Raw genomic sequence first — 16,969 nt, forward strand, 5'->3', positions numbered from 1 at the left:
CACACACCTGCACAAAATGAAGATCTCAATCAACACCTAAGCATAAGTTAACAAAATCCCCAATAATAGGGTTGCAAACAAGCCAAGCTACTCGAATTTAATCGATAAAAAGCTTGAAACGAGCCAAGCCTTACATAAAGCTAGTTTAGTTATCGAGCCAGAAGTGAAGGTCGTTTAGACTCATCGAGCCTAGTGTATTGATAAATTTTAACTCTGTTTTAACGAGCTCAAGCTGAGTCTTGGCTCGTTTAAGGTACTGCACACGAGCTCGAGCAGTGCGCTTAGGCTTGTTAAGGTATTTCTCAAAAATATACAAAAATAATCAAAAACTTATATAAATAAATTAATAAAGACAGTGCGCTTAGGCTTGTTAAGGTATTTCTCAAAATATACAAAAATAATTAAAAACTTATATATATTAATTAATAAATAATAAACGAGCCGAGCTCGAGCTTTAGAAAAAGAGCTCGAAACAAGCTGAGCTCGAGCTGAATCTCTCGTAAGTCAGAACAAGCTTAGTCGAGCAAGCCAGGTGTTGTTTACACAATATATAAGTCGATAATCACCATAACAAATAATCAAACCAAGATTCTAATATCTAAATTACGAGATCTCCATATTTTGCCCAAACTGTAACATAACAGATCTTTAGCAATCAAAGCAAAGGATATACGTCAGGTTAATTTACAAAGTAAGCAGCATACAGTACGAACTACGAAGCTAGGCCGGTCCGTTACGTAATCAGGTGAAATTATGTTCTCAATTTCAAACAGTTGACAGATTCGCAAGCCTAATTTGAAAAATTAAAATATGAAACCCTAGATATTATTATTACCTGGATGAAATCGTGCTGTAGCGAAGAGATTATTAGAGATCGATCGGAGGGTTTGAAAATAGCGATTTGGATGTGTGTGGTTAGGTTTCTAACAGAAAACAGACATGCGATCTGAGTTCAATTACGAGTTAACGATATCTTCATTGACACACTCCGTACGCTCGTGTTTAGAAATTAGAATTGGGCCCATACGGACCCTAAAACTTGGGCTGGCTCTTGCTCAACGATCCAAAGTAGAGTTGCACAAATCGTTTGTCTTATTATGTTTTTTTTTTCTTTTTTTCTTTTCTTTTGTTATTATTATTGTTATTTATCATTATTATTATTATTAATATTATTTATTTATTTATTATTATTATTTGAAATTTGGCAAAGGACGTTCGGTTGCAGGGCTTATTTGGGAAAATTGACATTTCCAAACGAACTTTCAATTTCTTGGCTGCTTTCGATATCGGCATCTTGAATCAGTTGCAGGGCTTATTTGGGAAAATTGACTTTGCCAAAACGAACTTTCAATTTTTTGGCTGCTTTCGTTATCGGCATCTCGAAACTCCTCTCGATTTCTTCAAACTCCAACTGTCTTGACCGTCGGCCACCACCACCAACCATAGTTGTCTTCACTTTAACACATATTTGTTGTCACTAAGCTTAAACTTAAGTTTAGTATTGTTTTTATGTTTAGCATGGGGGGTTTTGTAGGTTCGGTGTTGAAAGATAATATTAAGAACCGGTGTAAGTACATGGAAACCTGAAAGTTTTGTCTTGTTTAAGTGGTGTGTACACTCGCTTCATATCGAGTAAGTTGAAAATTTTAGAAGATGCTAATATGCTTCATATTGAACAATATGACACAATATCACGACCGTCTGTTTATTTTTTTGTTTTGTGATGGCTGGTTAAGGAATGAAAGCTTCTTGAGGAAGATTCAAACGAGAAGTTTTTTAGTGGTGGCTAGTAAAAGTAGAGCATGCAGGGAACTATAGCAACACAAATGTAAATAAGTAACTAGAACACAAAAGGTCAAATCAATATCTTTTTGATAATATATGCATTTAGGCATAAGATATAATTTCGGTCATTGCTCCAACATAACTAGCACCAGATTGAGATATTAGTTTGGTTAGTTTGAATATCTTGGATCTGTGGTTTCCGCTAACGGTAGCGTTCAGTTGCAGGGCTTATTTAGGAAAATTGATATTATTAAACAAACTTTCAATATATGTATAATACTATTATAGCAACTTGCCTCAACATTTTAAATTAGTAACTTAATGCTCTTAAGCTTTCTATGAAGTCATCTCTTTATGTTAAGCTCCCTACATCTTTTTATAAACATTGTCAAACCAACATTCAATTTCTTTGACACGTACGCGATTCCGGTGGTGTTGGCTGGACGTGACTTGATGGCGTGTGCGCAGACTGGATCCGGTAAAACGGCGGCGTTTTGTTTTCTGATTATTAGTGGCGTGTGGAAGATGAAAGTGAAGGCAAATGGTAAGTGACCATCATCCCAACAATCCGACAAGCATAAATATTCATCGATAGGGTCGATGCTCGGAAGGGGTGTTTGAAATTTAAAAATAATAACAATAATGAGGGTCCTTGTAAGGGGCATAATACGCCGCGTATAGCTCTATATGCGGCGTATTAGGCCCCTTATAAGGAGGCGTCTGCCCCTTAGGGGCCTAATATATTATTATTATTTATTTATCATTGTTATTAGTTATTATCATTATTTATTATTTATTATTATTACTAATTATTATTATTATTATTTGGAAAAATTAATAGCATGGGAGGAGAAAAGCATTGTTATTTGTATTATTGTCAAACCAACATTGTCAAACAAATTTCAATGTATCTGTGTGTGCATCATCTATATATATACATTGATATATTGTCTTATATAAATATGTGTGTGTGTGTATACATATACGTTGATACAAATGCTATTACGACGAGGTATCTAGATGTATCGTAGGGGCTGTCCTGAACCAGGACTGGCTTATCTGTTTGTACTCGTTCAAACGTTGTTGGTTCCGCGTTTCTTTCCCAATTACGGTCCGGCGTCGGTATTGGGAAATCCCCTTCCAGTTTGATATATACCTCCCCAATTAGCGATGCCTATAACCATTGGCTTCGGAATCAAGTCAGGACCGACTCTCAACGGGAAATAAGATTTGATGTCACTGCCGTGTAGGTTGACTAACACACATCCGTATGTTTCTGCAACCAGGTGCTCGTGAGCGAGTACGCTTAACCAACGATTCGGCGGCGCCAGTCTAACCGTGTCGAAGTATAGAAGCCTAGAACGAACGCCTTTTGCCAAATTTCGAATAATAAATAAATAATATTAATAATAATGATAAATAACAATAATAATAACAAAAGAAAAGAAAACAAAGAAAAAAAGAAAAAAAAAACATAATAAGACAAATTTGGTTGGGTTTGTATAGCTCTATACGCGACATGTTAATGGGTGTGGTGGGTGTCCCTAGTATGACCCTTTTCTAATACCTTGTTCCGGGTACGGGTATGACCAGGTATTGGCTATTTGGTCATACCCGGGGCGGGTTCGGGTCCAAGTATTGTCCTTAAAAACTATATACTATGCGTTAGGTTCAGCCTGGGTTGGGTATAGAAGCGAGTATTCTAAAACCGAGTATTTGAATACCTATTTCCAGGTATTGATAAAACCTTATTTTCGGGTATTTTTTAGGTTTTTAAAGGGCTGCACTTTTTTTAGGTACTTTTTGGCTAATTTTGGGTATTTTTTAGGTATTTTCAGGGTATGGAAAACCCGATCTACACTCGAAAAAAAACCGGTTTCATGTATTGGAAAGCGTGGCTCCGGGTATGGAACCGGTTCTGATTTTTAGGTATTAACTGGTATAAATCGGGCCCGGTTTCGGATACGGGTTTTCGTATTGAAATGCATACCTATCAATTACCTTACGAGTAGAGTCGGATACGGGTTCGAATAGTAAAAAACCCAGTTTCGGGTTTTTTTGGGGTCTGGTTCCAGAGTTGGGGTTTTTTATGCACCTCTAATCCAAATGTTTCCTGCATAAAGTAAATATCATATCTTGAAAAGGAAAGTTGATTGGTATGAGTTACGAGTTTCGTTACGATACCGAAACTGAATTGAAGACATTAACTCGTCAAGGTGGAATACAGCTGTGATAGTCGTATTGCATGCAATATAAAAGAATTAACATATTTAAAAACATATACAGCTCATGATCAAAGCAACGCAAATTTGCTTGGTACTAGTGAGCTTTGGGAGAAAACAGATTCTAACAAAATGAATCGAGGTCAAAATAGTCCATTTAAAAAAAATTATATTGAATCGAGTCAACGTAAATTCTAAGCAAAATGAGTTCGTGTCAAAACGGATCCTTATAAAAAAACATCAATTATTTTCGGGTAAAAAAAGGTTCTAGCCAAAATATAGTTGGTTGAAATTAGTGTATGTGTGTATGCATCAATTGACATATTTTTTATACTCATCCGATTGCGGCGGTTTAATATAATAATTGCAAAATTATCTCTATATGACTTGAATAAAACAAACAACATTATTTTAGTAGTACTTCAATAGAGTGTCAGCTCCAAATTGATCTTTGGAAGTAGTTAGTTCGGCAACAAAACTTTATTTAGTAGTTTTGGTAAACATCAGTCACAAGATACCCAACAAATGTTTTATGGCAGCCTTTGTTTTATTATGTAAGCTTCCCATCAAATATCCATTTGCATCCACATTATGGCATTATGCAATGAGACGTTAGATTTAAACAAAATAATTAATGATTTAATTAGTACAACGTTGTAGGATGAGCAAAAAAATGGGTATTCTCCATTAAGACCTAAAACCCGAACCTAAATTACCAATTCCTTTCTAATATCAATCGACTTGGTTTATAGGGATATTTTGTAATTTGTTAGTGTAATATGTTACCAGATGCCAACAAGCTGTTTTGTAGTTCAATAGGGTTAAATTTGAAATTTGAAATTTGAAACCACATTGATGAATCTTTGCTCATACTCTGATCTTGTACTATGCAAAATTGTTTTTTCAACCATAGTATTCCTATTTAGATATGTTGTTTTCATTAATTTTAATGAAAACAGACGACGAATCCTGTTAGATCCGTAGAAAACATTACTATAGAGGGGAGGAGGGGTAGAGGACGACCGAAATTGACTTGGGATGAGAGGATTAGACATGATTTGATAGACCTAAACCTCTCCGAGGACATGGTTGAGGATAGGAATTCGTGGAGAAGTAGAATTAAAGTTAAGGATTTTTAGAGAGAATTGAATACCTTAGGGCTTAGACTTAACTTATTTAGTTCACATACCATAATGGTATTTCCCTTACATATTTTATTATTATTATTATTAGCTTTTATATTGCGGTTAAACTGTGACCTTTTTATTAATATTATTATAATTAGTAGTAGTTTTTTATATAACTGTTAAACTTTGATTTCCTTTTTTTGCTTCATACACATGTTCTTAGAGCCGAGGGTCTCTCTGGAAGCCACCTCTTTATTCCTTTGGATAGAGGTACGGTGTGCCTACATCCCACCCTCCCCAGACCCTACCTATAGCTCTGCTGTCGGTGGAATTTTACTGAGTATGATTGATTGATTGATTGATTGTTTTCATTAATTTTAAAGTGATGCATCATGCATGTGCAATATTAAAAAAAAAAAAGAACCAAAGCAAAACAAAACGAATAAAAAAACAAGCTAGCACATGTGCACTTGACTCAAATGCACGTGTATATGTGACACGTAGTTTTTCTTTTCAAAGCAGATAGAATTTTAATATATAATCATAAAACAAAATGAGCAATAGTGAAGACTAAGGTGTCTATGAACTTTGTTTTCCTTGGATTTTCAGTATTTTTAACAAGCAATATAGTCAGGATAATTCCAGAATATGGTATTTTTTAAGATAACAGGTATCCTATATATATTATATTCTATATATATTGTATGATTAACGGATTGTTTGTTGTTCTTCCTTATTTACCAGGTCAAGAGACTAGGGGCTTTTTTTTTTCACAATATGTAGTTAATAATATTCTAAACTACATACTAATTCAAAATTTAACAAGCGACTCACTTTAATAATCTTACCCTATTTTGCAATTTCTTTCACAAAACCGAAGGACGAAACTCCAATAACCAGAAATGCCCCACATCCCATCCCAATTTCCCACGCATGCATTTTCAAAAGGACAGCAGGGTGACTCACAGAGCTCAGCTGGCGATTGGTGGTGGAGGAGGACAGGGAACTTTTGTAGTATATCCTAGAAGAATCCCTTAACGGCCACTACTAGTATCATGAATCGGTGGAAATACTTAGCACAAGATATACCTTTAGTGCATATTTTCTCTTTTTGATGAGTATGAACATGAATCTCCCCAAAAACGCCATGATCACCTTCGTAAACCCTGCATTACTTTAGGAGTAATGAACCCAAAATTTTACACCAAAGTAATGCAGTGCTTACAGTGGTGATCATGACATTTCGGGGGAGCTTCGTGTTCATACTTGCCTTTTTTTCAAAAACAAACTATATACAATTAAGGTATCTTGGGCTAGGCATATCGGCCGGATTCATGATACAAGTAGTGGCCCTTGTTATGGGATTCATTCTATGACATCCAGCCAAAGCTATCGGTCCTTCTCCACCGTCAGCCGCCAGCTAAGCTTTGTTAGTCCCCCTCTGTCCTGTTGAAAAATGCCTGCGTGGGATATTGGTATGGGATGTGGGTTATTTCTGGTTATTGGGGTTTAATCCTTCGGTTTTGTGAAAGAAATTACAAATGGGGTTAGACTATTAAAGTGAGTTGCTTTCTTTAATTTTGAATTAGTTTGCAGTATAGAATATTATTAACTACATATTGTGAAAAAAAAAAAAGGCCCCTAAGGCATTCCAAGCATATTTTGGTAATCTGACACTTTAATAAGTTTTGGCCAATGTGCATGTGTTAAGTCCCTTTAATCCCAAATATCATCTTTTGATCGTTGGGGGTCCCAACTAACGAGCTGACTGCTGACGGTCCCATATTTTAACGTATTTGTTTCCAACGGTCGATGACTAACATAATCTTAACCTCGTTACTTGCAGGTCGCCGGAAAAATGCATTTGGCCGGAAAAGACGCATTTTTTGTCAGAAAACTCAACCTGAACACCACCACCATCACTTGAGTACCGCCAACCGAATCCGACAATGGTTCTAGGGTTATTGCAACCTCAATAATTGGAGGGTTTTAAAAGAAAAAAGTTCTTAAAGATCCGATCTAAGGTTACAAACATGTTATGGACGAAAATGTTGAGTTTTCCAGAAAAAAAAATGTGTTTTTTGGGCTACCAACAGTTAGCGGCATTAAAATTTTATTAATCATGGACCGTTAGGAACAAATATGATCAAATGTGGTATCGTTATCAGTCAATTTATTACTTGAGATCAGCAACGACCAAAAATAATAGTTGAGATTAATAAAACAAATACACATTTAATAAAACAAACTCTATTACAAGCCGCTTAATAAACAAGTTTATTTATTAACCCATTTAAAGGATCTTAAAAAGCTACCACCTAGAATCTTTAAGTTCAAAATTTAGTTTTGATATTTTAGCTTTCCCCTTTCTTTAAGGGTATTGGTTTTTAATACTCTTAACTTTATTCATCGGTAGATTACATTTCCAACTAATAATTGTCTCCTACCACCCTTAACTTGTAACTTATTTTCTTCTGGCATTTCCATACTTAACGAACCAACTCCGTTAGTATTTTTTTTTTTTTTTTTGCTAGCGTGACATGTATGTAGAAAGTTATGGGTAAGATTATTTTTTTTTTTTTGCTAACGAACCAATGCCTTCACTATCTTCTCCATAAAACCATAACCTCTGATCACCACCACCTTCACCCACTTCCTCCTTCCATATAAAACCCTAACCTCCTACCATCACCACCAAACCTGCAGCCACCTACATTACTACCACCACCACCACCCACCCACCTCTATCACCAACAATCAATCAGTTTCTATGGATGCGACCACGACTTCCAGGGTGATTCATCGTTTTCCACGGTTGCGACCTCGATTTCCTTGACAACTCAACTGCGAAAACCTCTTGCTCTGCACTGCCCGTGACCACGATGTCCAGGGCAACTCCTCGATTTCCTCATACCACAACCATTTTCCCGTTAAACTCAGTTCAATTTGGGGGGTTTTCCTCGCCTATGAACTCACTTCAATTTGGGGATTTAATCCACGAGGTGTTTGTGAGTCAACGAGGTCGATGATTTCATCAATCGGAGTGGGTGGTGGTGGAGATGAGTGTTGATGGAGGTTAGGGTTTTGTGATTGAAGTGAGATGAAGATGATGGTTTATTGTTGGACCTAATTTATTTATTTAGATCTTTTTTTTAAATGCCATGTCATGTCAGAATGTCACATATGAATGCCACATCAGTAAAACATGCCACGACAACAAAAAAAAAATGTTAATGGAGTTAGGGTCCGTCAAATTAGAAAGTGATAGAAAAAAACAAGTTACAAATTGGGAGTGCTAGAAGACAAATTGTTAGTTGAGAGTTTTATCTACCAATGATTATTATTAGTTTTCAAAGGTGGTGATTGTTATCTTGTCTTAATCCAAGCGAAAAGACTCGGCTAGACTCTAGTAGAAGACTCAAAAATCCTCAGCTAGACTCTAATAGAAGACTCAGTAATCCTCGGTATCGGCTTTAACGTATATCAACCCTTATTGTCAAAAAGTTTATTCATCATTCCTAAGTTCTAAATTGTCATTCTCCTAAAAAAAGCCTTTATCATTAACTATCTAAAGTAGTAATCCCTTAATCATTTCTATTTGCCTCACCTAATCTCAAGCTAAATATAGAAACCAATTTCATTAAACAACTAAAAGAACACAAGTTACTAAAACGTTTCATTTGGGTTGAAGTAACTCACTGCTTATTACTAATTCATTAAATATTACTCATTATTTGTAAGTAAATATTAAACATGCCAACCCGAACACGACGCAATTACAAGTAGGTCCAGCATGACCCAACACAAATAAGATATGAGTCGTATTCGGGTTGCACAATTCAACCAGCTAACTGCCTAGCCCATCAACTCACCAACCCGACACAGTGATTGATTGTGCAATCAAACCCACAGAGACCACGAATCAAACACCAATCAAAATCCAAAATCCAAAAAAGCCACCGCCTTTCAATACAGTAACAATGCAAATTCCATTTAATTTGATGATCTCAAAAGACAAAACTAACTATGGTTCTCTCCTAGCTACCAACACTGGCGGCATCAAATATACCTTCAAGGCTGCATACTAGCATGAATTGCTTTGTAGCATTGAAGGCTACAAAGAGGTAACTTCGTTTTCGAGTCCCTGTACTTGTACAGGTTCGTACAAGACGGCCCAGCACACTTCTCCCTTGGAGGGGGGTAGCTGCATTAAATCCATATAACAGTAAGGAAACGAGTGAACAGTTTGTTTTAAGCACTTTAATAATAGCAGTGTTATCCTTACCCGGTAGGTTTCGGCTCAAAAATCTTAGGCAGGCCGATGTCTTCAGCAAATGCAACAGTAGTTCCAGTTGGCCCGATAACAGTTCGAATAGTGCTGGGTGCTAGCACTTTTGCATTGGCAGCCTTTTCCTGATAAAATGAAAAACACAGCATTAGTTTTGATTCCCACATAAATAGCAAGAACCAGAGTGTAATTTCACAAATCTATTTTAAATTTAAAACAATACAATTTTCTTTTAAAAAAAAAGAGACGAGCTAGAGAAACACCACTGGTGTACAGCATACTAACCCATTGTTTTCCAGACCGTAATGGATCCGACTGTCCGATCGGACTGGTTGAACCGGGAAATAGGCATGAAACCGTCCCGGTTAAGCATATTTAACCATTTCCCATTTGAACCAGCCGGTCAAGCATCAAATCGGTGAATTGGTTGAACTGGACCGGGTGGTTGGACCGCATTTCAACTTTTTGTTCGGTAATTTCACTTCTTCCCTTCAAAATCTCACTTTGTGAATCACATTTTAATTTTAAGTCCTAATATTTTATAAAAAATTGCAAATTCACACCAATACATAAAGTATTTTAATATTTTGTTTTGTATCAAATATTGTTTTAATTAATATATTATTTATGACGTCACCGGCCATTGAATCCGATCCAACCAGTGAACCTGTAAGACGGCTTCATTGTCCGATCCGGTTCTAAAAACTATTGTACCAACTGCACGCCACTGGCATTTCATACAAGCCATATGACATGCGAAAATTTGCCATACAGGGTCGTATGACGTGATATACAACACATCATACAGCCCATAATGTTTATATGGATAGTAGCCCGTATGAGTTGTTGTCCGTTCAAATATCATACGGGCTGTATGATGTGTCTTAGTGACACATAAGTCACACCACTACATAGTCATATGGCCCATATGACCACTTTTCGTCTCACAAGGCCCCCGTATGATCATTTTTCATCATAAGTTAGATCGTGTACGTATAGTAGCGCCCTAAAAAAACTATCAAGAATCAGAGGGTGACGCGTACCTGTGCCAACTCTTCTTGGCGCTTCTTGAGCTTGTCTTCTCGTTTCTTCCTGCTTGAATCTTGACCAAGTATCTTCCTGATTGCTTCAGCCTAAACAGTTTTTGATATGCACCGTTATAAAACGCAAGAACCTTTAAATTTTTAAGAAGTTGGTCAAAGCAAGCCAAACCTCTGATTCCCGAGCTGCTTTCTCATTCTGAATCCTGCGCTTTTCAGCAGCCTCAGCTTTCTTCAGTTGCTGCTCCACTTCTGTAAGCTTCTCTTTTTGCTCTGTACATATTTGATCATCAATTTTAGGGCAAACACCACAGCCACATTGTGAATAGTAGACATTTTTTAAAACAATCTAGATGATTTCGGGAAAAAACTTACTTCGAGGGGGGGCAGGTGGCAATCCATTTGGAAACTCAATTTGAGTACCGGCAGATGCAGAATCCCTACCAGAAAGTAGGGCCCGTTGGCGTGAAGTAAGAGTTGTTTCCCTTCTGGTTTCATTTGGAGAATCGGGATATTCCTTCCACGGTTTCTTTCCTTTATTTCCGTCGGTTTCATGATCGGAACCCAAATCTTCCTCCTCATAATCCGCGTCACCAGATGCACTATCCCTACCCGATTTTAACAGACCCAGAACTTCCCTAGAAACCCAAGAGAGACTCCTGTGTTTCTTACCTGACTCATCATCGTAATCTCTACTTGCAGCAGCAGCCACCCTTACGGTTTTCAGTTTTTCAAGATATCGGATCTCATCATCTTCTTCTTCAATGAAATCACCATCCAAGACATGTTTTTTAGGTACTCGTTTGCTCTTCCGGGCCCGATCTGATTTCTCACCTTGCTTTCCTGCTGAATTCTTGCCCATTGAAGCGTTTTCTCTCCCGAGAATAATCCCGCCCCCTGAGAAAGCCTTCCACGGAATGCCTTGTAACCCAATCTTTTTACCTAGGGCGGGAGAATTGTCTTCATCGGAATTGTCCTAAATTACATTATCAAATTTAATTAATGCGGAAATAAATTAAAAAAGTAGAGAGCATTAATGACAGTAATTAAATTTTGAGGAAATATAAATAATCAATAATGTATGTCCCTAAAGTTCATTCTGAGTGTTGATGCCATTAAGTGATCCACAAAACATAATCTTTTTTTGTGTAATATCGTCCTAATCATGAATAATATCTTCAAAGCAATTAAGAGGTGCACAAAAAAACAGTTCGTGAATCTGAACCGTTATTGAAACCGGTTTGGCAAAAAAAACCTGGTTTTGACTTTCATTGACCCAACCTGGCCCAGTTTGGGCGCACAACCCGATTTGTGCACCTCTAACCGCAGTAAACAAAAGGGTCAACTCAAAGTATAATAACGCAATCATGATTACCTAAAGATAAACAATTGAGAAAATGTTATGTTTAAGCAAAAGTAATTTCTAGTTAACAAATAGAGAGAGTAAAACATACATTTACTAACTTTGGCCGAGAACGAGAGGAATCGAATGATCCCGAATTCTTTGAAGTTCCAGAACTGGTCTTGGGTTGAATAGTCCGAGTCACGCCACCAACCTTAAGTTTGACTTTATTTAACTTTTTATCATTTCCACCTTCATTTGCATCCATCAAGCCTCCATTGCTCTTACGCGAGATTTCACCTTCTGTTTTAGTAGCACATTGATTAAGATTAAATACTTTCCTTTTAGGATTAGCATCAACCGCATTCTCGTCGCTTGATATCTTCCCAGCATCATCTGAAGGTGGTGTTGATGATTGAGATACATGATCATGATTTTCAGGTAACGCTTGAACCTCGGGTTTAGGCCTTCTGCAAGTTTGTGTCCTCTTTTTTCTGAAGGTATTCCCAATGTTATCAATCTGGGCACCTCCAAGCTCATCCATTTTGCTCCCGTTTCAGCCAACAATTAGAACCGGCAGAAATCACCACATGGAAGCCTAATAATGCAGCAAGTTGGATTGTGAAATACCCCTGAATAAAATATTGAACAATAAGCATCAATGCATCATACTCATTCAATACTAATTTCTTTAAAAGAACGAAAATCGGATACATGCGTTGCACAAATCAACAATAGACAAAACCAAGTAAACAATCTTTTTCATAGATAGACAAAGTATCCAATTAGTTGATTATAAAGTATTCATTTCATTATATAAAGTAAGCTATAAAGTAAGCGTTTATATCTGCTATAATTTGTATTTGTGAGTAGTGAAGATCCGGAATGAATAAAGATGAGTACATCAGACCCAAGTCGGCCCAACAACCCTGGACCCACGCACGAGCCTCGTGTCTATGCGAGTTATTATTTCTATCCAAGTTAACCGTTAAAATAGAAAATTTAATGTAAATTACCATAAATTTATACCCATTGGCCATCTACCACAAAAGAATAAAAAAATTAAGATCAAACTATTTATCAGAAAGTAACCCGCATTAACCAAAATTCTAACAACAATCACAGCATACAGATCATTAAGTAACTTACTCAATAGAGTCATCATTCAAACAAAACTCAACAAACCTTTAAAAACAAAGAACACCATTAAGCCACATAGAGTGGGTACCCCGTCACAAAAGCAAGCATTCGTGCATAACAATATCAAACATCAACCAATTAGTTATAAGACATTATTACCACAGTACCCAAATCATATAAAGAAAATCTAGCCACATTTAAAAGCACCACCGTTCACCCGTAACGCACAGTGAAAATCAATTCCAATAATTTATACACAAAAAAAAAAAGCAATTACACATTAGATAAAACCTTGAACTATATGTCACACTTGATATAAACTTTAACAAACAAACAATCAAACATATCACCTTATAATCTCACTCATAACAAAGCTATTCAGTGGGGCAAACCTTTACTATCACACGGGATAGAGAGGCTGCTCCTGGATTTAGTAAACTATAAACAAATAACCAATTCCCGCTAAAACAATCAGAGCATCAACCAACAGCATTATAATCAAATCTAGCCACATTAAAAAACACAACCGTTCACACCCGTGGCACACAGTGAAAATCAATTCCAAAAACTTTATAACACAGAAAAAAAAACAATTACACGTTAGACAAAACCTTGAGCTATATGTCACACTTGATATAAACTTTAACAAACAAAGAAACAAACCCCTCCTGGGTTTAGCAAATTATAATCAAATGATATCAACCGTATAATAATAAATATAATCAAATAAACAATTCCCGCTAAACCCACAAGCACATTATTCCCACACCACCCAAATCATATAAAGAAAATCTACCCGCATTTAAAAAACACAACCATTCACCCGTGACACGCTGACACGCATTCCAAAACTTTATACTTGATATAAACTTTAACAAACAAAACCCCTTTATAATCCCACTCATAACAGAGCTATTCGAGTCACTCGGGATACAAAAGCCTCTCCCGGGTTTAGCAAATTACAACCAAATGATATCAAATAAACAATTCCCGCTAAAACAATCAGAACATCAATCAACAAACACAACAAAATCCCCAAATTGAAGCGAACCCAAGTGACGGATGCACGCATTAACCCGATCGGAGAACACACAACAACAATCGAAAGCTGGAATCAAGTAATTACCGGATAACAAGGGCCGAAATTGATGGATGTGAGGGAGCAAAGCTGTGAGATGACGAGAGAGGTGGCGTGAGATGAAGAAGGTAGAGAGAAAGAGAAAGTGAATAATTGGGGATTTATGAAATTAGGGTTTGGGTATTTGGGGTGAGTAGTAATGGTAATGGTAATGGTATAGAAGTAAAGATATGGGGGTGAAGACCACTCGTAATTGTAATCTTGTTCTCCATATTCTTATCACGCACACACACAACCCCTGCGACTGACTCACTGATTTTGTTTAATGGGTTTCACCCGGATCCATGACCCACCCACCCGCCCGTATTTATCTCTCTTGCCTTCATCTCTTCAAACCTAAAGTGTAGTGTAATGTAATGTAATGTAATGTAATGTAAACACCGTTTGTTTCTTTTTCTGAAGAAAGTGGGTGTGCGTACGATAAGGACCTACGCACGTCATGCTCATGCTAGCATCGTCTCACGTGTCTGCCTTTATTTGCTTTGCTTGCTTATCTTTTTCTAATGAAAACGAAAGTTTATCCCTTACAGCAATTACTTGTAACTTTTTTATATTATGCCTTTGTAACTTTTTTATATTATGCCTGAACCGTTGAAACCAACTGAATTGTCTGTCCTGAGAAAATCGGTTGGTTTGACAGGACTGAATATGAATACGTATGATTCGATTTACGGTTTGGTTTTAGCATAGTAAAGTGAAGTGTGAACTTTCATTCAATTGAAGTTATTGATCCGATTTTTTAGTTTTGTTTCGCAGGTTCATAAAATATGTATTCAGTTTTTAGTTGACCTTAGATAAAAGTATCGAATAGTTCTATTTTCTTTAAATGGACGTTGAAATGTTAATGATTTAATCCTGTAAAGGAAATAAAGTTTTTTTTAACGGAATATAAATCGAGTCGAAAGATCTCTTAACTATTATGGAGTTGATAGTCTGAATCATGTTTTTTTTCCACTAAACTATACCCGCTACAATGCAATTATATATGGTCGTCTAATTTTTATTGTTTAACTGTTTTTATTATAGGAATTTGAAGTTATATGTTTATAAGGATCCCTTGAACACCGTCAAGAAACCCTACATTTTTTGGTCGCACAACAACGGGTTGTCGGTTTCTAGTCATGATAGCCAACGATTTGACAGTTGTTGAGAGATGGTTCCGGATCCGGTTTAATCGTGAAATCAACGATGGGGGAAAAGAGGGCAAGGGTTGCAGTCGGTGGCGTTGGACGGTGGGGGTTTGCAGTTGGTGTATGGCGATAGGGGTCACTGAGGTGTACATGTTAGGTGGCGGTTAGGGGTTGTGTTGGTATGTTGTTTTAGGTAAATAAGAAAGAAAGATAGGCACATGTACTAGATGTATTAATATGTTAGAAAAAGAAAGGAGTTAATTGTAGTTATCGTCCATATGGTGAAACCCAAAATGCAGTTTTCAACCCCTGTGATGGCCATTTCGCAAATAAGGCCCTGTGATGATCATTTTTTTGTAATTGGGTCCACTCGTTAGTTAACATCCACTGAATCTGTTAAATCCAGGGGCAAAGTCATCCTTTTACATCTTACTATACTATTAAAGTAATACAAGGTTTTCATATGGTATTCAACTAGCATGTTCACATAGGCTTCCAACTCATCAATTGTCCATTTATATAATTTCCACATGTTAATTCGAACATTAATTTTAAACATTAACTCATAAGTTGAAAAAGTTTCAAAATAAATTGTTATAATTATCATTTATTAAGTAATAAAGACAATTAATTGTTTTTAGTGTTATTTTTAAAAATTTTGAGACTTTGTTATTTTATTTTATTTTTTGGATTTTGAGAAATTATTTATGAACGTTTGGACTGGATGTATGGATGTTTGAATTGAAATGGTGGTTTAAGTCACAAGGTTTGGATTATATTGTTGCTTTATTAAACGCGCGGTTTAATGAAAATTATAATTACATGTCCTTGTTATATTCATATTTTTAGCATTTTTTATGCTGTGTACTTAAATGTTTTACAATTTCAATAAAAATAGTTTTTATAACACACAATTTATGTTACAACAACTACATGTTTACGCTTCATAGTTTACAACATATGACTTTAGTATATGATTAAGTTTTAAATAATATGTTTTTTTTGTTTCATGGTACAAGTTAGAAATACGTAACATAATTTAAAATTATGTTTTAAATTGTTATTTTTCTCTATCTATCTTTGTATGATGGATTCTTTTAATTAAAATAACAATATGACACCTTATAATAATAATGTTATATTATCTTACGTTTACAATTCATTAAAATGTATATAACACACAAGCGCGCGCACACACTTATATATATATATGAAGTTTTACATATATTCTGTCCGTGTGTAACACAGGATCTAACGTAGTAAACCTAATATAATAATAATAACAATAAAGGTTATAGTTAAAATTAATGATTTTTCATAACTAAGAAACATAAGACTTTACATGCGAAGGTTATAGTCAATTGATGTTTCTTCTTGAAGAATAAACCTTTCATAGATGTTTCTTCATGAAGAAGTAACTTGGCACATGATTGGTAAATAAACAGAAATACTACAGGTCTAAATATTTACTCAAACAAATGATCTATCAATGTTTAAAGCTATCAAAACTATATTGAAAGTCTGTAGCCATATCAAGAGATGACTATAACCTTTGTATCAAAACTATATTGAAATCCGAAAGCGCGTCAAAGAAACCGAAATGAACGATCCTCACGAACTATAATTAAAAACAAAATAAAATCTAACTAACGAGATAAAAATATTAAATAATTTGTTAAAGGGATTTTGTATTATTTTAATGTATTTTATAGCATTTGATTTATTTTAATATTATTTTTAAGTCTTAACGGAAATTT

The 16,969-nt window shown here is 35.8% G+C and overlaps 1 protein-coding gene across 1 annotated transcript; it reads right to left on the reverse strand.

Moving 5' to 3' along the window:
* Positions 1 to 9,089: 9,089 nt before the first annotated feature.
* On the reverse strand, positions 9,090 to 12,440 carry LOC143549114 (uncharacterized). The gene is made up of 7 exons (XM_077040103.1): positions 11,917 to 12,440; positions 11,718 to 11,837; positions 10,838 to 11,438; positions 10,635 to 10,735; positions 10,466 to 10,555; positions 9,420 to 9,547; positions 9,090 to 9,338 (listed from the first exon to the last, which is right to left on the reverse strand). The coding sequence occupies exons 1-7, from the start codon at positions 12,346 to 12,348 to the stop codon at positions 9,206 to 9,208; spliced, it is 1,605 nt and encodes a 534-aa protein (XP_076896218.1). The 5' UTR covers positions 12,349 to 12,440; the 3' UTR covers positions 9,090 to 9,205.
* Positions 12,441 to 16,969: the final 4,529 nt, after the last annotated feature.

Source organism: Bidens hawaiensis, unplaced genomic scaffold, assembly GCF_021521415.1.
Source record: "Bidens hawaiensis isolate Kalapana, Puna unplaced genomic scaffold, B.hawaiensis_p1.1 tig00015443_1, whole genome shotgun sequence".
Lineage (NCBI taxonomy): Eukaryota > Viridiplantae > Streptophyta > Magnoliopsida > Asterales > Asteraceae > Bidens > Bidens hawaiensis.